Consider the following 22,184-nt stretch of genomic DNA (forward strand, 5'->3'; position numbering starts at 1 on the left):
TATGGGTGAAGGCGGTCCGAGACAACTGAAGGGTATTTAATAGTTCGAGGGGGAAAGGAGGAGTAAGACGCCTTAGGGTAGTCTGTAGGAAGACCTAGAAAAATAAAACAAAACCTTGACGCCTGAAACAAACACCAAGGGACGCTCCGGAGTATTTATCTCCGGAAAATCGCAGACAAAGTCGCAAACCACGAAACCGAGTGTAGGTTTGGGCCCACGGGAGTAGAAATTGCTAGCGAAACTTGGTTAATTTTATTTCGCTATGTGAGACGCACCGGAGCTAATTTAATCGATGGCGGAGCTAATTCACTCGACGAGTCAGGCCTATTGGCAAAGCTAAGATCGGTTATAATTCGCTAAGTTCGACGCTTTCGAACTTCTCGGGTCGCTGAGATCGTAACGCTAATTCTCTGAGATGGTGAAGTCGAAACTTGTTTTTCTGTATGCTACTTTGTACAATTTATACTACAGGAATGGCTTTGCGACCGTTCGGAGATAAATAACAAATAAACGCCGCTACCCACAGGTTTGCTCAGCACTTTCCTCCGCTATACCATACACCATACGACTCTCTTGCGCTCCCACTTGCTCTTTCCAGCCCCTATAGGTCGCCTCGACGCTTCGCCACCTGACCCAAGCGGTCCCATCACTCCGTGCGACACGCCAGTCACGTGTTAATTACCTCCGGCCGTTTGCTGACTGATGCTGACCTTATGGTGACTCGTATGCGTCCGCACCTTCGGTATCTTGACGGAAACGAGGGGGAGTGAGTGCTGGAGGGCGGGCATGAGGAAGATGCCCCTCGATAGAAGTGTCCACGGGTCCCGGAGCTAATGCAGCTAGAAGTCGCATTGGTTAAGTCACTCCGGAGCTTCGGTGCGCGGAGATAAATTGCGGAATGGGTCCGAGTACGCCTCGAGGATGTTGGGAAGTCCGGAGCTAAATAGAAAAAGTCTTTTAGAGCCCATAGAAGCCTAGAGGCGTGCGAGCGCTGTGTCGAATAAGCTCCGGGGCGTTTGTATGATGTGCTGAATCCGCGTTTTCGGGGGTCAGACGATCCTGAGGCTTATCAACACCTGTGTGATGTGTATTGCTTAGAACTGAATTGCCGCACCTTCAGCTGGGCATCTTTAGCTCCCAGCCCTTCACAATAAGTGTCCATCCAATGGACCATGTGATGTTCCCAGCACCGTATTGTCTCCAATTTGACCTGTGCCATGGCCTTAGTTTACACCTCCATCCCAGTGACAAACTTCGGAATCACTTTCCGAGTCAGAATCTAAGTTGATTACTGAGACCTCAGGGCGTGGCAGCCGTTTCTGTGCAAGAGCTGCATGAGCACAAGCAGCTGCGTCCTTCTGCACTTATCCTGCGAGGTGGCATAGTCAGGCCAGTGTGAAGCTCCAGCTCAAAATTGTCAGGTAAATTGACATATATTACTGGGAGCCAAGTTCGGCCCCGCTGTTGCCCCTTGTTTCACTATGCTACAATGCTAGACAATATATAGCAAAAAAATACTGAAAATATGAATATAATATTTGTACTCAAATGGATTTTGCCGCTGTCCAAAAGTGGCGGTGACTAGGTGTCCGGCACCATATATATACGGACTGATTGCAGACACTCATGCAAACTGGTGACAGTACTCCATTCCCTCAGCAGCCGTTCGCTTGCGCGTCGAATCGCCGTAATCAATGGAGCTGAATGACAGGGCACAGAAGTCGAACACAGAACCAAAGGATGCCACCGCCGAGTCCCGCAACTTGTCACTGATTGTAGTCAGGGAGTGGTCGGCTTCGACATCAAGCTTGACAAGGTTAGGGTTAGCACGAGGTTGACCGATGGTCACCGATCTGTCACATAAGCTGTGACACTGCTCTCAGGCTCCTGCCCATGGTATCCCCTCTGTCCCGTACCATGTCCTCCCTCGCCTGCCGCCGAAATGTATGGCGATACTACCTTTCCCGCTGTTTCCTCTCTTCTGTGCGGTATCAATTTCTCCCAGAGTCGTCACGCACAACACTGTCGATACCACCAGTACCCAAGGCCGAAGACGGACCACTATCAGAAGCCGCGGACTTGCCGACCAGAGCACCCAAATCCGCTAGAAACAAAGACGACGGTATAGCGAAAGCAGTGAGGGGGGGCGGGGGCAACCCCGGCGTCTTCGTCTACCCTATCCCGCCAGAAATGGACGAGTCCGAGCTCCGGAAGATCGCAGAGAAGTGCGGGCCCGTTCGCCAGATACGCATGGGTACGCCTCCCTCCTCACCCCTCTTGCCTCTCTGCCACTGACAGCCCCGCTCACCCTCGCTCAGGCCCCCCAACCGATCGCACCCGCCAGGCCTACGTCCTCTTCCACTCCCCGCGCAGCGCCGCCCAGCTCAAGGACACCCACGGCGCGGACGCGTTCACGGTGCGTTTCGCCCGCCCGCGGCTCCAGCGCGGCAAGAACGGGGAGCACGTGAGCGCAAAGAACGGGGAGCGCTCGAACGCGAAGAACGGGGAGCACGCGAGCGCGGGGGATGCCCCGACGAACTGCCTGTACGTGTCGAACCTGGCGTTCGACGCGAGCCCGGCAGCCGTGCGCAAGGGGCTGATGGACACGTTCGGCAAGTGGGGCGAGTTGTGGCGGCTCGCCGTAGGTGCGCCTATCCCTTTCGCCCCCATGCACCCTCTACCCCGTCCACCCCCCCCCCCGCGTCTTTCCTGCCCCAGCGTTCCCTGTGCCGAAAGCTTACGGGACGGCTCGACAGGCATGAACGCGCCCGGCAAGCACGCGGGCTTCGCGCACCTCTACTTCCGCTCGCCCTGGGACGCGCACGCCGTCCTCTGCGCGCACCGCGTGCACCCCTTCCACGGCGCTAACCGCGCCCTCTGGATGGGCTTCGGCGCGGGCATGCCGCCTCCGCAGCCGCGGAAGGAGCTGTACGTCGCGCCCGTGCGCGAGGCGGCGACGCGGGACTCGGGGCTCACAGCTGCGGTCCTCGACGGGGCGCAGGAGGGGCTCGACGGGATGTCCGTGTGTGCGTGATTTTCTTCTTAGCCTTCGTCCCCTTTTTGTCCTTTCGTGTGCTTTTGCTTTTGCTTTTGCTTTTGCTCTGGGTTTGGGCAGGGATGTGCTGATGGAATGAGTGTGTGCAGGGGATGTGGGCGGCGGGCGCCGCGCCGCGCGGCTCACGTACAAGTCGATCGATGATGCAGCGGCGGCGCTGCGCGCGCTCGACGGGGCGATGCTCCCCACGGGCGATCTGCTGGACGTCACGTTCCTCGCGGACAGGGACGAGCGCGGGGCGCGTCCTTCAAAACTCGATACCGCCGAATCGGAGTCAGCCAGAGATGGGGATGAGCTGATGGCAAGGCTGCACGGGGCGGTGGAGAAGGCGTCCAGGTTGAGAAGGGGCGTGGGGAAGAAGGCGTATGGCTCGGATTGGGGCGGGACGAGGTGATTGGGAGGGCTGGTGGAGGTAAGAGTGGGAGCTTTGAGGTGCGTCAGTACGCTTGGTGAAGGGGGTGGGACTGAAGCCTGATGTAGACTAGGGTGGCACAGTGATACAGGACTCGCTTCACAGGGACTCTTGAAATATGGTAGTCTCAAACGGCTGTGACCGCATCGAGTTCTGCGGCTGAAGACACATGGTTCGCTCGTCGTACGGATATTTCGAGTATCTTACTCCATCTGACGAGTACGGCACATGTGGGAGAGGTGGGAGGAACGACGTCCAGAGACGTCCAAGTCCTATTTTGCATGGGCTGGCCATGTAATTATAAGGTGTATACATAGTAGAAAGCGAGGAACCATCATGTGTCTATGTAGGCCGGGGATGTGGTCATGGAAGGTATGGTCGAGATGATCCATAAACATCCACAAAGCGTCCTAGCCAAACCACAACATCAGAATCGACATCTCAGATATCCCAGACATGCAAACTTACTCCAACCACCCCACTGACCTACCCCATCCCATCCCAAGACGGTGAGGCCGCCCACACGCCGTCCCTCACCGATCCCCGAAGCCATCATCCCTACGCCCGCCGTGTGAGTACTCTCTCCGTCCATTGTCATCCCTCCCCTCGCGGGGCGTCGTGGGCTTCGCAAAGTCCACGCGCGCCGAGCGGTCGCCGAAGTAGAACGGGTCCGCGCGGTGCGCGTCCATCATCGCCTTGGCCGCGTCAAGCGTCTCGAACTCGATGTGCGCGTACCCCTTCGACTTGCCCGTGTCGAGGAAGCGGCCTGTCCGCACACCATGTCGTCAGTACGTTGCTCTATCTCACAAGAAGAAGAGAGGGAAGAGGAGAGAGCGGGCACGCACCCATGGTCACACGCTTAACAGGCCCGAACTGCTGCCCCGCCTCGCGGATATCATCCTCCGTCGCGCGGTAGGGCAGGTTGCCGAGGTAGATCGTCTTCGACGGGTCCGAGTCGCCCTGGCCCTTGTTCTCGGACACGCCGAACGACTTGGCCGCCACAGGCGTGTGCGATAATGACCGCGCTGGAGTTTGCGAAAGGAACGCCGAGCGCGGGCGAGCTGCCACCAGGGAACGGCGCGCGGAGGCACAGGTGAGAGAGCGCAGCTGGCGTTGGAGGGAGGCTTTGAACATGGTGGTGGCGGGTGAGGAGGGTGACGGTGTCACGGGAAAATAAATGTGGAAATTGCGCTGGTCACGACGGAGAGATCTGGCGGAGATCATCATCCTGGGGCAGCTTCACTTCGGATGACCCATCGAGTCTGCATTCACCAGGACTCTTGCTGGGATGCGGAGACTATTGCAGGAAGTAGGAGAGGAATCTGTTTACCCCTCATTTACTATTTATGAAGGGGTAGAACGACCTCCTGTCTGACTATAGGAATCCGGGCGATGGCAGCTGAGTCGGCGCCCTTCCAGCTGTCGTTCTACTGGGGTTTGCCTCTGGTGTCGTTGTAGCCCCAGTGCACGTAAGGAATGAATGCACCACGTCATGCTTGACCAGATGAAAACGGTAAGTGGGCATTGGGTGTACTACGGGGATGCACACCGTAGGTTCTTTGTCCCCCAAGCTGCTGGACTTGTCGAGACTTCCATTCATCCAAGTCACCACCTCATCACTTCAGGGATCCCATGTTCAGCTGCGCACCTATCTCCATATTACTTTAGGTTTGCATGACGTCTCTTCTACCCTTAGCTGCCATGAGGCTCGAGCTATATCAAGCCGTTGACCAAAGCTGCATGAATCCATCGACCCCCGTCGTCCAGTACCATCCCTACCTCCTCCCCCCTCAGTGGATTATCAGCGATGTGTCGGTGGTTCGCGTACATCTCCAACACCGAGCCCACGCTGCTCGAAGACGTGCTCATCGAGCCTGCGCATGCCCTCGCGAAGCAGGTTCATGATCACTACCTGCCGGGGCTCGCGCATTACGAGCCTGATTCCGACAAAAAGTCTACCGAGGCGGAGATCGACATGCGCAACCGCATGTTCAACGCTGACGGGCTGGGAATGGCGTGGTCAGTCTTTACTAATCCCTATGCTGTAGGGGATGAGAGCTCACCGACGGCAATATCGCAGGTACTCCAATACCCGCTGCGAATTCGGCGAATGCGACGGGATCCGGCCGACGATCTACAAAGTCCTCTCCCAGCCGACGACCGACCCCGTCTTCACCTCTCTCTGCGCCAACACCGCCTCCACGACGCTCTTCGCGCACATTCGCGCCGCCTCGCCGGGCTCGCCGATCCACATCTACAACGCACACCCGTTCACGTTCGGGCGGCACACGTTCATGCACAACGGCGGCGTGACGGGGTTCGACAGCATCCGGCGCGAGGTGCTCGCGGAGATGAGCGAGGACGCGGCCAAGGCGATGCGCGGCACGAGCGACTCGGAGCACGTCGCGGCACTGTTCTTCACGTACCTCGCCGAGCGCCGCGGGCCGGACGTGTGGGACCAGCGCCACCCCCTCGAGGAGGTCAAGGCGGCGCTCGAGAGGGCCGTGCAGAAGATTATCGATATACAGAAGGAGGTACTGCCGAAGAAGGGAGTGGAGTATGGCGCATCGAGCTTGAACATCGCCATCACGGACGGCGAGCAGCTGCTCACCATCCGCTTCCGCAACAGCGCGACCGAGCACCCGCCGTCGCTGTACCTGTCCACCACCGCTGGTGTCACGCTCAACAGGAAGTACCCGGGGCACCCTGACAAGGAGGTGAACAATGTGGCGAATAGGAAGAAGGCAGAGGAGCATGGAGACCATGTTATCGTTGCAAGTGAGCCGACGACGTACCAGAAACACCAGTGGGAGCTCATCCAAAAGAATGAGTGCATCATGGTTGGTACTGACATGGTTGTCAAGAAAGCTCCTGTGAATGTCACATTCTAGTCATAGTCATATGTGTCCCCTGTCTTGCTCTCATTTCTGGAATTCTGTACCATAGTTGCATTCATCCGATTAGCACCTTCTGGGTGTATAGATTCCTGTTTGTAAAATACTACCAATGGTGGATTACTTTCTCTCTTGTACGCCCGAGCACGGTTGCCGTCTTCCGGCTCAACGTCCCCTATAGTAGGGCCTATACGAAGTATGAATCCACAAACGCGTCAGGATCGATATAACGCGATAAAGTCACATGACCTTTTCCACATGAGAGTCACATGACTGATGTTGAGACATCCATGATGCGGAGATGCAATCGGGTCCTTTTCCTTGTACCACAACCGCGTACTGCTGCCTTGTCCTCGTCCTTGCTTTCGTTGACTCTGCCAGCACTTCATTACAACCATGGTATGCCTTTGTTGAATGGGTGGATTTGGGACATTAACGTCTGCGAATTAGTCTGTCAGACCGGCTGTTCTGCGACGCCTGATGCGCGAACTCAGCGAACTGAAGACGAGCCCGCCGGAGGGGATACGCGTCGTGACGAGCGACGATAATATGCTCGATGTGACTGGCATCATTCAGGGACCAGGTGTGTACGAGTTAATCGCGCGTTATCACTAGCAGTGGGCTGGGAATCGCGGGGGTGGGGATGTGTGGCTGACGCGGTTCGAACTAACCAGAGGGCACGCCGTACGCGGGTGGCTACTTCAAGGTGAAGTTCAACTTCACCGAGGAGTTCCCTGCCGCGCCTCCGAAATGTACGTGGCATGCGTTGTAGACAAGTTGCATACGTTTCCGATCTGACCGGCGAATGCACGCAGGCCGCTTCATGACGAAGATATTCCACCCGAACGTCTCTGGCGCGGGCGAAATTTGTGTGAACACGCTGAAGAAGGACTGGCAGTCGTCCTACGGCATCGGGCACATACTCGTCACGGTCAAGTGCCTGTTGATATACCCTAACCCCGAGTCCGCACTGGATGAGGAAGCGGGAAAGCTCCTGTTGGAGAACTACGACAACTACTTCGAGAGAGCGAAGCTGATTACTAGTGTCCACGCCACGCCAAGGGTACGTTCTTCGTTCATTCCGCTATTTGTGACCGGCCACAGACCTTTCACCGACATCAGGTCCCCCCTCCTGAGTTTGCGACACCATCCTCTGCACCAGAGGCATCCTCCTCGAAGTCACCTATCCCCACGATCTCCGCCACGACTGTTCCATCTCCAGCGGCCCTCCCCACGCACGTCGCATCCACTCCCCTCGTCAAACCGGTGCCACCAACCACCATGTCCCACCCCCTTCAGTCCTCCGCACCAAACGGACTTCCAACCTCCCTCTCCGCAGAGAAGGAAAAGATCGCGAAGGAGCGACACGTCTCCCCGTCCCCTCTCAGCACGGCCGACTCGAACGTCGGCACGGGCGTGGGCGCCGCCGCGCCCAGCACTACCTCCGCGCCGGCACCGGCGAAAGCTGTGAAGAGGGCTGCTGGCGCCGGCGGCGCGACGGGCGTGGAGAAGCGGAAGAAGGCGCTGAAGAGGCTCTGATGTATGTGTGGCTTGGCGGCGGCCGTGTGCTTGGATCTGTATGGTTTATGGACCGTTGAGTGTTATGTTGATATCCTTTGCTGTGGCTTTATGCGTGTACATGTTGATACTTAATAGTAGCTATTTTATCATTTTCTGCGGCTCTAACGTCTCAAAAATCCTATTGAATTGTAGGCCGTACGCGTTCATCCAAATGCTTACGGTGTGTGACTATGCGATCAAGGTGCGTACGGTACACATGCTGGTATAGATCACGAATACGGTCCGTTTCCGTCCCAAAGTCCAGTGACAGGAATATGTGCATAACCGCGGGTCAATGTAAAGGTTGAAAGTACTTGGGCTTCAAAGTTGTAAGTATAGCCACTTGACCTTCGGGATTGACCCGACACGGGAGAGGCAGCGACAGGCTGCCATGGAACAGAATAACAAGAGGTCTCGGTGATTCAACACTGATAGCACGTTTTCCGGCGTACTGTCTAGCGGCTGTCAGACGAACGCGTCCACGGATCGGCGTGTGCAGACAACTGAGGACTTGCGCCGGGCAGCCGCTCAAAGTTGTTCTGTCATGGTGCGCAGGGATCGACGTGGCGTCGCGAGTGACTCCGGCGCATGAAGGGCGATGGACGTCGGGACTGAGAATAATGAGGGATGGCAGCAAACAGGAATAATCGAGTAGGCGCGTTGGAGGGAACGAAGGGGTGAGGAGTATGGAGTGTGATCTCTATTGAACAAATTCGTCTAACTCGGCCTGGAGGAAAGCTTGAAGGCGGTCTAGGACCTGGCTGGCTGAGGGCCGACCGGCGGGGTTGCTGGCCCAGCAGCAGTGGATGAAATCCCAGTATTCATCCGACACGTAGGAATCCTTATCGGTAGGTCGTAGCGGTTTCACGCCGTCGCGGAGGGCCCAAAGGATCTTTATAGTTTGCAAGCCAGTCCAGTAATGGTAGGGAATATCCCTTGACAGGGTCTGTTCCACAGTGGTCAGTGCGCTTATCAACCTGGAGTTGAGACTGTAGATTACCTGAAGCATAACACTCCCAAAAGAATATATATCGCATTCAGTGCCGATTAGGGGAGGAGCTCCCTGCGGGTTTGGCACATATATTTCTGGCGCGGCCCAGCGCATACTGCCTGCGATCAACGATGACGAGCTACCCGATGCCTCGGTGATCATTTTACTGAGACCGAAGTCACAAAGGAAGGCAACTCCGTGTTCATCAATCAAGATATTCGACTGGGTGTATGAATATGGTCAGTATAGACAAATCAGATAAAGAGAAAAATCGATTCTCACACCAGTAAGGTCTCCGTGTACAACGACAGGATCCAGTCCATGTACTGCTCGAGGATCAGCCGATGAAACTACAAGCAGATCATACAATCTTACGGTAGTGGAGGCCGCTCGCGATCTGGCACAACTAAATGAGATGTCGTGAGCGTAAGCCAATGAATGGACTTCTACGAACTCACCAGCCATAATAAGTCGCAAAGCTTCAGGCGCTCACGATGTGATTGGACGTATCCGGTTAAGCTACCGTTTTCCTTCCATGGGCACACCATTGCCATAAACGGGCCGCATCCAAAGACAATGCCGTATAGCGGCACGATATGCTTGTGCTTCAGCCTTCGCCATACGCTCAATTCACGTTTCAATCGCTTGAACATGATTCATCTTCCGCATCATTGAATGCAATCCACAATAAAAAATCACCTTTTCTATTTTCCTCTGCATCTCGACATCATCTCCACGGGGTCGCAGGACTTTGATTGCCACCTGGGGACCATAGACACGGTGAATGGAAATGCCAATCAACCAACCAGAATACACACCTTGTGCGTGCGGCCCCCTACATCCCAGAGTGCATGATAAATATCACCGTAACCGCCGCTGTTCGCAGGGTGGTCTCCACGATCATATATCTGGTGTGTGAGGTTCAAGACTTTGTTCAATGGAAGTAACTGTATGACCTCTTCCGGAGAGGGACAAATCTGCAGTAGCTCCTCGATATGGTCCACATCGTCGGGGTTCGCATTGCTCATGGCAAGGTCACTGGATGCGGAGTCGTCCAGAAGGACGGTCCTAGGAGTCCCAGAGGCCTGTTGCGCGTGCCTCTTCCGCTCTTTCACCTCATTCAGGAGAGATAAGAGAAGTGTCTCTATCTCATTATCGGTATCGGCCTGAACATGAGATGCTGCGGACCCTGCGCTTTCTGTGCCCTCTACAATACCATGGGTTAGATCCCCTTCGGATCCTCTGGCAACCGCAGGTGCACCGACATCGACACCTTCGGCTGCGCCTGTATGCAGCGGGAGAGAGGGGAGGACATCGTGGACAGCATCGGAACTAAGGCTAGCTTCTCCAACCTTGGCGGAACACTCTTGCTCACGGTCGTCCGACAGACTTCCTTGATCTTCATGACCGATATCAGGCGAGTAGTGAGGCGAGGCGTACTTCGCCCATGTTTCCTGCGACTTCTCCCATCGGTCTCTCAAGGCATTACATTGCTCTTTCATGACTTGCGTACGCTCCTTCATCTCCTTCAATGATAATCCCGGCCCCGCCGGCAAGACTGAAGCACGGGTGTCGCATCGACCAGAGGTGTTTCCTGGGTCAAGACTGTATACCGAAGTAGCGGGGGTAGATGGTGGGATGGGACTCGCAAATAGCGTGGATCTTTCGCAGAAGGATGATCGGCTCGTATCGTTCCCACTGCGGTAGAGATCAACATCGTCAACATCTTCCACGACGATACTCCACGACTGTTTCTCCTTCCGCCTTGCTGTTAGATCGGGTACCCAGTGGTGGGATGCTGGCCTGACCCGCGGGGGTCCTCGAGATGGTGTTAGTGCTGCGCTCGACGGGTTTGGATGAGAGGGACTCTCTGATGGCAAGGCAGAGGCCGAATTGTGGTCTAGAGTAGAGGGGACATGACTGGACGAGGAAGCCGTATTAATTGATATCAGCGTATCGGCCAAGGTCAAGAAATGATTGAGGGGAGAAGGACGATAAGGTAGCCGTGATTTCATAGGATAACCCGTAACAGATAAGTACTGTGGACCGATCTTTAGAGTGTTCTCGATAGGCAAGCGGTGCTCAGACCAGGTCAGCGTCCGCTGGACATTGGGTACCACCACAGGAGCCACCTTTGTTTCATCGCCCCGCATAAAACCCCTGGTGTAGAATAAGTAAGACGGAATACGCCAGACGTGCAGTTGCTTACAGACGCAGCTGAAGTGATCACGGCTGGGGTGTAACAAGTTGGAAGGGCTTGGGAGCTGGAGCTTGCTCTCACATCGCGCTAAAGATATATGGTAGTACGCTGTGCAATAAAACGCGACAAAGGTTCAGCTGCAGCGTGCTCTTCTGCACACGTACAGTAGGGGTCGCAATGAGGTGGCCGACGGAGCAGACAGACTTGCCTGTCAAGTCCCGTGGAAGACCAAACGAACCGATTCTCTGGACCGTACTCGACTCTTATCGGATCCACATTCAGTCAACCCTCCCCGGCTCAATTGGGGCTCACTATGCGAGAGCCTCCGAATACCTCCGGAGATTTGGGGCCTCCGCCCGCGAGAGCTGCAGCAGCGTGCGAAGTGGATGTTGGGTCGCACAGCAGTGTACCATCACCGGAGCCGAATCAGACAGGGCCAAGAGCCAGACAAAGGTAGTCACGTTATGATCCAGCCGCACTGGTCCGCATATCCCAAAGGGTCCTCGGGGAGATGCGAATAAAGCGCTGAATCAGTCTGCCATTCCGATAATGGTTCACACGTACCATCCTGGATATAGCCACTCTAATAGTGCGTAGTATACATGGGCAGTGTAATTGTTAGCTATCGTGCGTGAAGCAATGCGCTGCCTGCCAGCACTCACACTCACTAACTGGAAGGCGCGCCTGCGATGTACAAGGCGATGCCACAGTAGAGCTGTAAAGGGTCCGCGAGATTTCGACCCTGAAGTCTGCAGCAACGGTCAATATTATCGGGGGGAATTGTATCTCAAAGCCCGTGAGGCCGTATATGTAAAGCGTAGACCAAGTTGCGGAGCGAATTCATGGAGAATGACACTGACACTAGTACTAACTACGTTCGCCGGCGTTTCCCGAAACACTTCTACCCTTTAGTTTCCGTTTGTAGGACGTGGCACTGGCCGACATGACCTCCCTTTCGTCGTTTGTTGACTTCAGCAAGGAGTCTTTATATCTGTCTCTGTTGTCTATAACCTTCAATCCAACTGCTTGGAACATAGTCGCGCAAAATGGTACAGGAACCTCCTCACCGTCCCGTGCAGCGAGTTGACGCGACTCTGTTCACTAGAATACCACAACAAAACTATAACGCGCATGTTCGGGGGGAACGCCCGTAATGGGTGCTACTTCCTGGCAGTTATGATTTTCTCGTTTGGCTTGCTCCGTGACCACCTGTACGACCCTGCCTAATGTCAGGCATCCCATCTCTCTTCTGTGCCCGAGGCTGACATTCGCCATGATAGCTACCAGCGGGCTCTCGCCGACCAGCCAAGAGCACGCCTGCTCCCAGAGCCATACGACACCATCGTGCCAGCAGCGCTATTCCTCGTCGGCCAAACGTTTGTTCTTACGTCAACATACGCGCTCGGGATTACCGGCACTTTCTTGGGCGACTACTTTGGTATCTTGATGGACCACAGAGTGGAAGGGTTCCCGTTCAATGTGTTGAGGGACCCTATGTACGTCGGGAGTACCATGTGTTTCGCTGCCGGTGCGCTCTGGTACGACCCATCTCCTGTACTCACGTACCTCCGTTGACCCTTCCGACCGACAGGTACGAACGCCCCGCGGGTCTTCTCATAACGGCTTATGTGTATATTGTGTATCTCATCGCCCTGCGATACGAAGGGTTCGTACCCTTCATACCTCTGCCCCACATCCGTCTGACGGTAATTACAGGCCTTTCACGGATATGATATACTCGAACCGCGCTACACAGCAAAAGTCTGAGCCCAAAAAGGAGCTATAATTGCTCCACGCATGACGATACCATCTAGATCATGTTTTTGACGAGCCCCAGTCAGGACTGGATGAATGGAGCCATTAGCCTATTCTCGTACAATAATCTTCATCTTGGGTAGAATGGTCTATTGGATCGACCTCACGGTCCAAAATTATACTTGTTTACCACATTCTCCCACAACGTTCTACAGTCGACATTGGCGCCCAACCTCGAAGCCAGTAGAAACGCGCCCGACAATTTTCTGTAGGATGCACATCAGCGGTCTTGCTCCGCAAGCATAAGCGGTGAAGCATACCTATTTAGACTGTACGTCTCCCGTGGCGGCGGCGTGAGGCGATATTGCAGCATGGTAGGTATCTGTGCCCTAATCTCAGAAGTGATTTCAGCCCACCTCGTGCCCCGTCCGAACGCAAATGGCTGCGGCGTGTCGGCTTTGAAGGGTGTAGCCAGAAGCTGCATGGACCGGACATGCGCGTCGAGCATAACCTGGACGGGTACAGGTCAAGGCACGTCCAAGCTCCTGAGGAAGAGTGCGAGACGGACCTCGTTCTCTTCACCCGTGAGGTATCCGAGCTTCAAGCTCCAGTCTATGCACGCCTCCCTGTCTTCTGAGGCAGCCGCTTGAAGGAGGTGCAACCAGTTGTCCATGAACTCTTTGGAGTATTCTCTGGTTGCGCCGAAGTCGACCAGCTCGACCTAAGCCGCCATGAATATCGTAAGTGGTTAGTCAGACACTGACGCATAATCTGAACACCTTACCTGCCGGGTGCGCGCGTTCCAGAGGAAGTTCGTCCAGTTCGGATCCGTCTGCATGGCCCGGAAGGAGAACAGCTCCATCAGACACAGGTCGATAATACGGCTGGCAATCTGAAAACATGAGTACCAATTAATCAATCATCGGGGCATCGAGGGAGACCTGCAAGCGTACGTACATCATTGCGGTCCGGTACGCTCAGCTTGTCCACCATCGCACCTCCCACGCTTGCACCGTTGACGCGCTCCATGACGAGTACATCGTGCGTACTGCCGTCCCACACCCAAGGGACTTTGAATCTAGGATCGTTCCCCAGATAATCCGGCGACCCGAATTTTCGGAGGAAGGACGCTTCGCGGGTATAATCGCATTCATCCGCCAGCTCCTCTTTCATAACCTAAAACGTGAGACCCTCGCTACTCAGTACTTCCGACACGTCATTAATGCCAACGACGAGAACAAGGCACCTTGATAGTCCGATCCAGAAACAGACCTCGGGGCAGGAGCCTGCCCGCAGTCAGCAGAAGCTTCACATACCCCAAATCGCTCTCGATAGAGTTCACGATGTTCGGGAACTGGATCTTCACGGCCACGGGTTCGTCCCTGCCCGTGGGGGAGGACGCCGCGGCGAGCACAGCTCGGTGCACCTGGCCGATGGAGGCGGCGGCGAAGGGGATGCGGTCGAAGGACGCGAAGTGCGAGGTCCAGGAGGATCCGAGCGAGGAGGTGAGCACTTGCTAGGGATGAGGGGTGAGTTGGTGAGGGCAAGGAGAGGAGAGTGGGCACGGACCTCCATTTGCCAGTCGGGCATGTAGTGCGCGCTGTCTTGTACTCGGCGGAATATTTCTTCGACTTGCGGTGGGAGGAGGTGGGAGTCTCAAAGATACAGAAATCAGAAAAGACAGCCCATGACAAGCCAGAGCGAGTACGTCACCTTGTATGCTCATGAACTGTCCCAGTTTCAGCGCGGCACCTCGCATCTGCGAGAGCTTAGATACAAGGCGGGAGACATTGGCCTCCGTCATCATCAGCGAAGACGAGTACGGGCTATCTTCCGCGCTGCTTGTTGTCCTTCGAATAAGCTCCGATGCAGCGCCATATCCCAGCGACGCAGCGAGGCCTGCAAATATACCGAACGGTTATAAGTATCACGGGTAGTACAAGATGCGACGTATGTACCTCCGTAGTGGAAGAATCGCCCTATGCGCGACGAAGGCACTTTCGAGGACTGCAATCGTCGGGTGGTGGCGTATTGCGTGTCCTACGCAGGAAATCAGCCAGGATACTCCCGACTCCCGTGGCTGGACCTACAGCTCGGTATCGCGCCTCCAATATTACCTTTTCGAACACGGGGGTCGCGACACCGGACTGGTTGTCCAGCCACGGGCGAATCGCAGACTCACCTCCACGTCTTGCGGATACGACGGCTCGGGGGGAGTCAATGTGCCCGCGTCCGCCGTCAGGCCACCAGTGGGAGCAGGCGCATCAGCATCAGCGAGCGGTGGGTCCGATGAAGAACGCGTCGCAGGCGGGGAATCAGAAGTAGCAGGCACAATCGGCTCTGAGATTTGTTCTGGTAAGGCGGTTTCCGTGGAGAGCGTCTGTTTTTCTGGAGCCCCAGGAGCAATGAGCGAACTTGTCCGGCTGCTTCGGTCACGGAACTCAGATGAAGGTTCGGGTACACTAGTCGGAGGCAACGTTTCGGGCTGGATTAGAGCTGGATGAGACGGTTGTTCAAAAATAGCAGCTTCTGTATTCTGGGTCAGCTCCTTTGACTGCAGAGAGGCAGTTGTAGCGGCAGCAGAGCTGACTTGAGCAAGCGTTTCCGACAGAGGTTCTGCGCGTGCATGACGAATTGAAGATGAGGTTCGAGCAGCATCCGTCGTCCAGTTCATCTGTTTCATTTCGCCTCGCCATGTTTCCGCATCTTCTTGCCTCGCTCTTTGAGCCTCCGGAGACGCGTCACTCGCCCGCTTTCGCTTCCTGCCAGCGGTCAACGGCGCAACCCTCGCATTCACCTGCGTCGCCCGGATTTCCGCCGCCTTGACGCATATATCGACCGCGGAGTGCAGCACGCAGTACCAGTTGAACAGCGAGCCGGGAGGCATGAGCCTCAGACGGGAGATGGCGGTAATTATCCTGCAGCGCGATGTCGAAGGCAGACGCGCTGTCACGTGGGCGCAATCATCTCTCTCGTTTCCTCCGTCTGCGGAGATGAAAGCAACGGTCAAGGACGTGCTGTGCTCTGGTCCTCACTATATTATCCGTTGCTCGAGGCGCTCAAGGCACTCGGTATGCTCCCGACACATCAAGGGCACGATGGGACTGCGTTGTCGAGGTACACAGTCCAAAGGTATGTACATATGTCTGGATGTTATGGTTTCCGACCCGAGCCCCAGCTTACACCCGTGTGGACAGCTCGGACGTCATCTCGGACATGAGAGTCAACGTGATTGAGGAGAGCTCGCAGAAGGTTATGTGGTACAAGGCGAGTGCGACGTATTGTCAAGGGTGCACGCGGGGTGATTCACCGTGGACGTGAAGGAAAGGTTCTTGACGGACGACGAAATTGTGGAACATATATACGTGCGTCACTATGACCACGCCTCGTATTCTGAGCTAAAGTGCAAAAATCTCAGGATAATGCGACAACGACGTTATGCTGGTCCGTCCACCGACCAAAGCGGGGGTGGTACATCCGCATCCGCTGCCCGTCCTTCCCTCCGGGGTACCACATCGGGCTCACGCCCGTCCCGAAGACCTCGCCCTACCACAGCGAAGCGGCGTTATGCTTCTCCTGTCGAACAAACGTACCCAGAAGTATACCGGCGTTATCAGACCTCTCGTCACCGCGCTCGCCGCAGAGCTCCGTCGACACCGACATCACTCTCACCGAAGCTGCCGCATCAAGCTCGACCGCCCTGCACTCGTACCCACCCACGCCGCCCATCCCCGCTGTGAGCATCCGACCCCCCTCGCCGGGACACGAAGACGACCCCGACCAACCCCGCAAAAGTCTCAAGTCCAAAGCGGGCAAGCCGAAAACACAAGTCTCCCAATTCCTGCTATCTCGACACACGCAGAGCGTCGCGCAGCCCGCATCCCAACAATCCTTTCTCACGCGCGCGTTGTCGCTTTGGAAGACCACCGAGGACGCGCAGTCGCTCTCCTTCACGCTCTCGCCCGTCCCCGCCGTTACCCCGCACCCCTCCGCGCCCGGCCCCAGCGGCCCGGGGATGCAGTGTCTCCCGCACATGCCGCCCCCACTGGTGCAGTTCCACGACCGCACGCCGGCGTTCGCGTTCCGGTCCACGACGGGGATGCTCGAGATTGATGAGGGCGAGGCGAGGGTGCTGGGCGTGCAGGTTAGTTTCTGGGTTACGGTTGCGTTGACGTACCTTGGGTTTTTGGAGGACCGTGATGTGGGTACCTGTTTGTATTCTTTGCTTGGTTGACATACTGAGGCGATGGCTTTGCCAGAGTTACCTCGCTGCTTTGAGCGACTAACGTTAATGAGTGGTTTATCTTATCTGACGCTGTTGCGAGGGAGGGTGAGCTTATGTTTTGTGAGTGCTTTGCTTTCGTATTAGAATATCCGAGTCACTGACTTTGCCAATGGCTGACAGTGCTTATTTAACGTTGGATCATTCCTGTATGCTATCGTACACGATTTTACGCCACCAGCAGGGAGGTGAAATGATTAATTATGGCCAGATCTGCGATCTCCGCCAATATCCGCGAGACACTAGTGGCAGTGCAGCTTCTCTATCGATCGATCTCCTCGTCGCCTCCCAATCGTTCATCAATTTATTGCTAACTGAGATTCAGGTGGCATTCGTATGACGACAGCATCGTAAGGTGGTTATCGGGTACGATGGTTGGCTTTTACGGCTACATCAAGCTGGATTCTAACATACGTTAGTCTGAATAAGCATCAACACAAAGGAAATCGCGAAGCAAAGAACCACTTGGGATATACCCCAAGCAAGAGGAGAACATAGGGACTGCCAGAAAGGGGAGCTCCGTGTAACCTTTTCCCCAACAAAATTGCAAGTTCCTCCATATAACGACTTCGTGTCTCGTTTTTCCCCCTGCCCCTCGCACACGACTGCTTAAAGATGGATCTCGGTCTGCAAGGCGTTCACGTTCTCGTAACAGGTCCGCGATGGGATTTGTCTGCTTTTGAAGTAGTCCATCTCACGCTGAAATTACAGGTGCAAGCGGAGGCATAGGGTTAGAGACGACTCGCGTCTACCTCTGTGCGTCAACCCGTCGGACAGTCGCACATCCTACAGAACTCAGACATTTCTCGTAGCTCTCGGAGCGACCGTGACCGCGCACTTCAACACGCAAGACGCGACCCTCAAGCCTCTCCTCGCAGAGCACCCAAAGACCCTGCAGGCACTCCAAGCGAACCTCGCCTCCGAGCCGCAGGTCATCAAGCTCATCCAGGTGGCGTCCAGCACGGACTTCGGCCCCGTGCAGGTGCTCGTCGTGAACCACGGCATCTGGCCCGCTGCGGACGAGCCCGTCGCGGAGATGTCGCTCGAGCGGTGGAACAACACGATCGCTGCGAACCTCACGTCGTCGTTCTTGATTATTAGGGAGTATTTGAAGGTTTTGAAGGGCGCTAGTGAGGTGCAGAAGGAGAAGGCTGCGGTTGTTATGGTCGGGAGTACCGCTGGTAAGTTTGGAGAGGCGGGGCATGCGGACTATGCTGTTACCAAGAGCGGTGAGTGTAAACGTACTGTTACGAAGTATGTTAATTGTGCTAATGATGATCGCTCATCCAGGGATGATGTACGGCTTGACGCTGTCGCTGAAGAACGAGATCGTCAAGATCGCACCCAGAGGCCGCGTCAACACTGTCGCGCCCGGATGGGTATCGACACCGATGGCAGAGGAAGCTTTGAAGGATCCCAACGTTTCCTACCGCGCCCTCGCGACGTAAGGCTCCACCCCGCATTGTATACCCGCTGAATGCATGTTGTATTCTCGCAGAACACCTCTCAAGAAGATCGCGACGCCCCGCGACATCGCGAACCAGATCGCGATAATATCATCCAGCGTCGTCTCGGGTCATGTAACCGGACAGGTAGTCATGGTCGAGGGCGGGATGGAGGGTCGGCTGTTGAACAGACCCGAGGACTTACTATGACGTGCCATAACCCAGGGACTGAATACAGAGATGAAGTGGATGGCATGCACGGAATTCTGATATTCGAATGGGTCTTCGCTCGCTCTTGGCTGGAAGAATAGAGCGGATGTGACTGCATGGCAATGCGAGATTGACACACGTCAAACCGACAACCGCTAGGTTAGTTGCATCTGTCGCTTGGAAGGAGTCAGTCTGGTGTTGCACACACATGTTGAGAGTGAGCGCGGATGGTTGGGCCATCACCTCAGTACTTGGTCTGATACCAGGTGTATATTTCAACACGTTGAGTGATGCCCCACGAGGCACGACCATCTTGTGAGAAGAAGGTTCGTCTTTGTCATCTCGCATGACAAGGTATGTCAACGTTCTCAGTGTAGACCCTTGTAAACCGGGCATCGACTAACGCATATTTGTGAGGGCTCGCATTGATAGGATGCTATCATAGCATTGCTATCATGGGAATGATTATCAAGCCGGCGGGGGACTCTACTCGAGAAGCGCCGGCTGTCGCCGGTGGTATACCTTGCGACCACTCGTGATACAGTACACAGGGACAGCAGCAGTGCATTCCGATTATGGTATTTATTGTCCCCGCGGTAGCCCTCCATATTTCTCTAGGAATTTATTGGCATTCTGGTGAATTCACTTCCATTTTCCCTCTACCTTCTACTCGCCACTGTATTTACATGATTTACCCGCATTTTATAACATATTTCCTTCTATTTTCCTGTTCTCCCGCCCCTCCCGCACCCCCGCACCCCCTGCACACCCGTTGCCCACACACCCTACTGAGACAGTACGACACCACGTTGCAATCTCTGTGGCATGCTGTTAGTGCCATCTCATAATATAGGGGAAGAACCCACCAAGAATCAATGACACCAGCATCAGCGCTGTCATCCTTCTTCCTCCGTTTCAACGGCCGCAGCTTGCCCTCCTTTGCAAGCATGTGTTTCTATAGAGTAGTTAGATCAGTTGAGTAATATGACCGGTTGTTGGATGCACCTATGCCTTGGCAGGTTGGTCCCCTTCATCCGGTACATCTTCAATGTCAGGACGGGGAGTGGCGGGTATATTCAAACCGGCAGCCTGAAAGCCTGGAGTCCCTCCAGCCTCTCCAGACAGCCCTTCCCGAGAATCATCCATCTCGATGTCCATAGGAGCAACATCATCTTGTTCGGGGCCACGAGTAGCAGACACAGCGGAACCGCCAGCAGCGCAGGGGTCCGAAAAGTTACCTGAGTGCACCGGGATAGATGCAGTACTTGCAGCTGTACCAGAAGGGACTGATGGTGGTCTGCTTCTGGGCGGCTATGGGCCAATCATGTTATTGTTAGACGGTAGATGCTAAACAGAATCCGGTGACATACCGATGCCTGCTGGCTCAAGTGCTTCCGCCTTTTGGCAGGCGGAAGTTGCTGACTCGGCTCAGCATCTTGTCTGGTAGATGTCTCCGGTATATGTTTTGCAAGAAGGCGGCTTATCTGGTGACCTTGCGCCGATTTGCGGAACAGAGCATGTCGCCAGAACATCTTCTCTGATACAAGTCCCTTGCTCCCCTTGCAGCCTTCTTGACAGCCAAATATGCACCCAGATTTATCGGTAGTGCCATTGCCATGTTTACCAGAGCCAGCCATTCCACTAGAGAGAGACAGGTAGTTGAAAACAAGTCGAAAGCGCACACCGGCTAGCCAAAGCAAGACTCAAGCTAGATGCACAGACGCGCCGCGGACAAGTGTCCGAGCTGTCAGTCCATCCAGGACGTATTGCGAGCGTCACGGTCGTGCGTTCGAGTCCGTCTTGCGTATGCATTCGATGGGCTGTGATACACAATCGAAGGCGCGCGTGACTTTCGTCATCGAGGTGGCCGGAAATAATGTTAGGCAAATACATGCAAATATACTAATAGGTTCTAATTTCAAGGAAATTCTGCACATTTTCACTGGGTCTGAGATCTGAGTCACCAAAGGCGCCAGGAATGAACAGGTGCTTGTGTTGGCGAAGGACAAGTCAGCTAGGGACATCGAAAGAGCACCATAACATACCACACTATAGCATCGGCCAGAGTCGATCATTAGCATCAGACATGCGACGAACGTAGGATGAGACCGAAGCGAACCAGCGACGTCTTATACGAAGACCATGTAGCGAGCCCAGACGATCAGATACGCCACGAACTTCTCGTATGTTGACGAAAGCGCGATCGTTGCCTTGAGTGGCTAGTCAACAGATACAAACAAGTCAAAAGACATGTAAACAGTGAACGCATTCCGGCAGCGCGAGGAAAGTCTGAAGGTGTAGGCTCGATAATGATACCACTGCAGTAAAAAGAAAAGAAAAAGAAAAAGAAAAAAGAAAAAGGGGGAAGGCTCAGGGAGCCATGTGGCAACATCCAAATACGGCTATTTGTGGCTGGAAGGCTGCTTTTTGCTCATGAGCTAGTCATGCAACATCCCGCTGCTCACCTGTGAGGCAGGATACGTGTTTCTAGGATTCTGGTTCTCGCAAATTTGATGTGCCATTCATTTTTCTCCCTGGTCTTCGACCGGGTATTGACTGAGTATCTAAGAAAATACCCCCTACCGATTGCCTACAACACCTACATGGCTCAGGTAGCTACAAGTAAGAGAGTCTCTGAAGGATTCATAGTACACAACGTGCTTTCCACCTCGTAGTCGCTCACTGCGATATCGAATGCGAGACGCTCGGTGCACATTTCCCACGCTCAGAACCCCGCACAATATCAGCGGTGGCTGCGACTGAAAGTCCTCGCCTGCGAGCTTTCCGGCTGTGTACCTCTCGCCACAAGTATGTAGAACACTCTTTACTTCAGGATAGAGTATCGCATAAAAGTATCAGATTTTTTGAACGGCTATATACAGGTATACAGTTTGTTCATGATATTGAGCGGAGTTCGAACCTCGCTAATGAGCTCGGCAACGCCCGCCTCGCGCTCGCAGCAACAAGGCTGACATGGCGGCCGCGACGCGATTATAAAAATTTGAGACTATACAAAGTTTTATAGCATGCTCTTTAAGTGAGCTTTCTGACGGTTTTGACCCAAATACATAATCCTGGAACTCCCTGAGGGTCGTTCATGGGCCACGTGAGCTTGCCCACTATAGAATTGAAACTCCGCTCAATATCAATATCATGCCTGGGAGTGAGTAACGCCCCCGAAGGTGTATACGTTTACAGTACCATAATCAGTACCCATCATTATGTAATGCCATCAGGAATCAGTATTGTCAAGCAGATCAGGACCCCGTACAGAGAGGATTGTTGAGGAAATACCTTGCTGGTCGCAAGGTAACCCCGGTCAAAACGAGTCCAATTGAGCCTTCGGATGGACTTGATACTCAGGGCATCGCTACGTAAGC

The 22,184-nt window shown here is 54.7% G+C and overlaps 11 protein-coding genes across 11 annotated transcripts; 7 read left to right on the forward strand and 4 right to left on the reverse strand.

Annotated features, from left to right (window-relative positions):
- Positions 1-1,917: 1,917 nt before the first annotated feature.
- Positions 1,918-3,449, forward strand: GLOTRDRAFT_128941 (uncharacterized protein; the record flags this gene model as incomplete). Its single annotated transcript, XM_007867866.1, has 4 exons — positions 1,918-2,254; positions 2,319-2,645; positions 2,757-3,026; positions 3,145-3,449. The coding sequence occupies 4 exons, from the start codon at positions 1,918-1,920 to the stop codon at positions 3,447-3,449; spliced, it is 1,239 nt and encodes a 412-aa protein (XP_007866057.1).
- A 551-nt stretch (positions 3,450-4,000) lies between these two features.
- GLOTRDRAFT_128942 (uncharacterized protein) lies at positions 4,001-4,601 on the reverse strand (the record flags this gene model as incomplete). Its single annotated transcript, XM_007867867.1, has 2 exons — positions 4,001-4,233; positions 4,313-4,601. 2 exons carry the CDS (start codon positions 4,599-4,601, stop codon positions 4,001-4,003), a joined length of 522 nt encoding a protein of 173 aa, XP_007866058.1.
- Positions 4,602-5,221: 620 nt separating this feature from the next.
- GLOTRDRAFT_60467 (N-terminal nucleophile aminohydrolase) lies at positions 5,222-6,480 on the forward strand. Its single transcript, XM_007867578.1, has 2 exons — positions 5,222-5,486; positions 5,548-6,480. Exons 1-2 carry the CDS (start codon positions 5,275-5,277, stop codon positions 6,356-6,358), a joined length of 1,023 nt encoding a protein of 340 aa, XP_007865769.1. The 5' UTR covers positions 5,222-5,274; the 3' UTR covers positions 6,359-6,480.
- A 204-nt stretch (positions 6,481-6,684) lies between these two features.
- On the forward strand, positions 6,685-8,235 carry GLOTRDRAFT_75886 (uncharacterized protein). Its single transcript, XM_007867579.1, has 5 exons — positions 6,685-6,760; positions 6,812-6,944; positions 7,036-7,113; positions 7,177-7,424; positions 7,484-8,235. Exons 1-5 carry the CDS (start codon positions 6,758-6,760, stop codon positions 7,898-7,900), a joined length of 879 nt encoding a protein of 292 aa, XP_007865770.1. The 5' UTR covers positions 6,685-6,757; the 3' UTR covers positions 7,901-8,235.
- Positions 8,236-8,621: 386 nt separating this feature from the next.
- On the reverse strand, positions 8,622-10,927 carry GLOTRDRAFT_128944 (kinase-like protein; the record flags this gene model as incomplete). Its single annotated transcript, XM_007867580.1, has 7 exons — positions 8,622-8,867; positions 8,922-9,134; positions 9,195-9,238; positions 9,288-9,318; positions 9,371-9,556; positions 9,612-9,674; positions 9,731-10,927. 7 exons carry the CDS (start codon positions 10,925-10,927, stop codon positions 8,622-8,624), a joined length of 1,980 nt encoding a protein of 659 aa, XP_007865771.1.
- Positions 10,928-11,139: 212 nt separating this feature from the next.
- Positions 11,140-11,468, forward strand: GLOTRDRAFT_110989 (uncharacterized protein; the record flags this gene model as incomplete). The annotated part of the gene is made up of 1 exon (XM_007867581.1): positions 11,140-11,468. A coding segment is annotated over exon 1 (177 nt), but the record flags the coding sequence as incomplete, so codon positions are not given.
- Positions 11,469-12,055: 587 nt separating this feature from the next.
- Positions 12,056-12,898, forward strand: GLOTRDRAFT_105690 (phospholipid methyltransferase; the record flags this gene model as incomplete). The annotated part of the gene is made up of 5 exons (XM_007867582.1): positions 12,056-12,161; positions 12,218-12,323; positions 12,393-12,650; positions 12,704-12,778; positions 12,829-12,898. The coding sequence occupies 5 exons, from the start codon at positions 12,056-12,058 to the stop codon at positions 12,896-12,898; spliced, it is 615 nt and encodes a 204-aa protein (XP_007865773.1).
- A 132-nt stretch (positions 12,899-13,030) lies between these two features.
- Positions 13,031-14,880, reverse strand: GLOTRDRAFT_41127 (uncharacterized protein; the record flags this gene model as incomplete). The annotated part of the gene is made up of 9 exons (XM_007867341.1): positions 13,031-13,133; positions 13,188-13,378; positions 13,436-13,588; positions 13,652-13,759; positions 13,825-14,043; positions 14,114-14,383; positions 14,437-14,522; positions 14,581-14,766; positions 14,826-14,880. Coding segments are annotated over 9 exons (1,371 nt in total), but the record flags the coding sequence as incomplete, so codon positions are not given.
- A 979-nt stretch (positions 14,881-15,859) lies between these two features.
- GLOTRDRAFT_60477 (uncharacterized protein) lies at positions 15,860-17,368 on the forward strand. The gene is made up of 6 exons (XM_007867583.1): positions 15,860-15,999; positions 16,065-16,134; positions 16,191-16,232; positions 16,286-17,068; positions 17,127-17,212; positions 17,273-17,368. Exons 1-5 carry the CDS (start codon positions 15,941-15,943, stop codon positions 17,151-17,153), a joined length of 981 nt encoding a protein of 326 aa, XP_007865774.1. The 5' UTR covers positions 15,860-15,940; the 3' UTR covers positions 17,154-17,212; positions 17,273-17,368.
- Positions 17,369-17,488: 120 nt separating this feature from the next.
- Positions 17,489-18,951, forward strand: GLOTRDRAFT_110990 (NAD P-binding protein). Its single transcript, XM_007867584.1, has 6 exons — positions 17,489-17,515; positions 17,569-17,804; positions 17,861-17,905; positions 17,962-18,378; positions 18,440-18,593; positions 18,648-18,951. Exons 2-6 carry the CDS (start codon positions 17,765-17,767, stop codon positions 18,802-18,804), a joined length of 813 nt encoding a protein of 270 aa, XP_007865775.1. The 5' UTR covers positions 17,489-17,515; positions 17,569-17,764; the 3' UTR covers positions 18,805-18,951.
- An 858-nt stretch (positions 18,952-19,809) lies between these two features.
- GLOTRDRAFT_128949 (uncharacterized protein) lies at positions 19,810-20,336 on the reverse strand (the record flags this gene model as incomplete). The annotated part of the gene is made up of 2 exons (XM_007867585.1): positions 19,810-20,115; positions 20,175-20,336. 2 exons carry the CDS (start codon positions 20,334-20,336, stop codon positions 19,810-19,812), a joined length of 468 nt encoding a protein of 155 aa, XP_007865776.1.
- Positions 20,337-22,184: the final 1,848 nt, after the last annotated feature.

Source organism: Gloeophyllum trabeum, assembly GCF_000344685.1.
Source record: "Gloeophyllum trabeum ATCC 11539 unplaced genomic scaffold GLOTRscaffold_00006, whole genome shotgun sequence".
Classification (NCBI taxonomy): domain Eukaryota; kingdom Fungi; phylum Basidiomycota; class Agaricomycetes; order Gloeophyllales; family Gloeophyllaceae; genus Gloeophyllum; species Gloeophyllum trabeum.

What these genes read in the sequence shown, in the direction of transcription:
- GLOTRDRAFT_60467 (XM_007867578.1), top strand. Translation starts at nt 5,275, where the DNA reads ATGTGTCGGTGGTTCGCGTACATCTCCAACACCGAGCCCACGCTGCTC. An exon ending in GACGGGCTGGGAATGGCGTG is followed by an intron (nt 5,487 to 5,547) that starts GTCAGTCTTTAC and finishes GCAATATCGCAG; the next exon opens with GTACTCCAATACCCGCTGCG.
- GLOTRDRAFT_75886 (XM_007867579.1), top strand. An exon ending in CCCTGCCGCGCCTCCGAAAT is followed by an intron (nt 7,114 to 7,176) that starts GTACGTGGCATG and finishes GAATGCACGCAG; the next exon opens with GCCGCTTCATGACGAAGATA. An exon ending in GTGTCCACGCCACGCCAAGG is followed by an intron (nt 7,425 to 7,483) that starts GTACGTTCTTCG and finishes CACCGACATCAG; the next exon opens with GTCCCCCCTCCTGAGTTTGC.
- GLOTRDRAFT_110990 (XM_007867584.1), top strand. Translation starts at nt 17,765, where the DNA reads ATGGATCTCGGTCTGCAAGGCGTTCACGTTCTCGTAACAG. An exon ending in CGTTCACGTTCTCGTAACAG is followed by an intron (nt 17,805 to 17,860) that starts GTCCGCGATGGG and finishes CTGAAATTACAG; the next exon opens with GTGCAAGCGGAGGCATAGGG. An exon ending in TCCTACCGCGCCCTCGCGAC is followed by an intron (nt 18,594 to 18,647) that starts GTAAGGCTCCAC and finishes GTATTCTCGCAG; the next exon opens with AACACCTCTCAAGAAGATCG.
- GLOTRDRAFT_60477 (XM_007867583.1), top strand. Translation starts at nt 15,941, where the DNA reads ATGCTCCCGACACATCAAGGGCACGATGGGACTGCGTTGTCGAGGTAC. An exon ending in AAATTGTGGAACATATATAC is followed by an intron (nt 16,233 to 16,285) that starts GTGCGTCACTAT and finishes CAAAAATCTCAG; the next exon opens with GATAATGCGACAACGACGTT. An exon ending in GGTTTTTGGAGGACCGTGAT is followed by an intron (nt 17,069 to 17,126) that starts GTGGGTACCTGT and finishes TGGCTTTGCCAG; the next exon opens with AGTTACCTCGCTGCTTTGAG.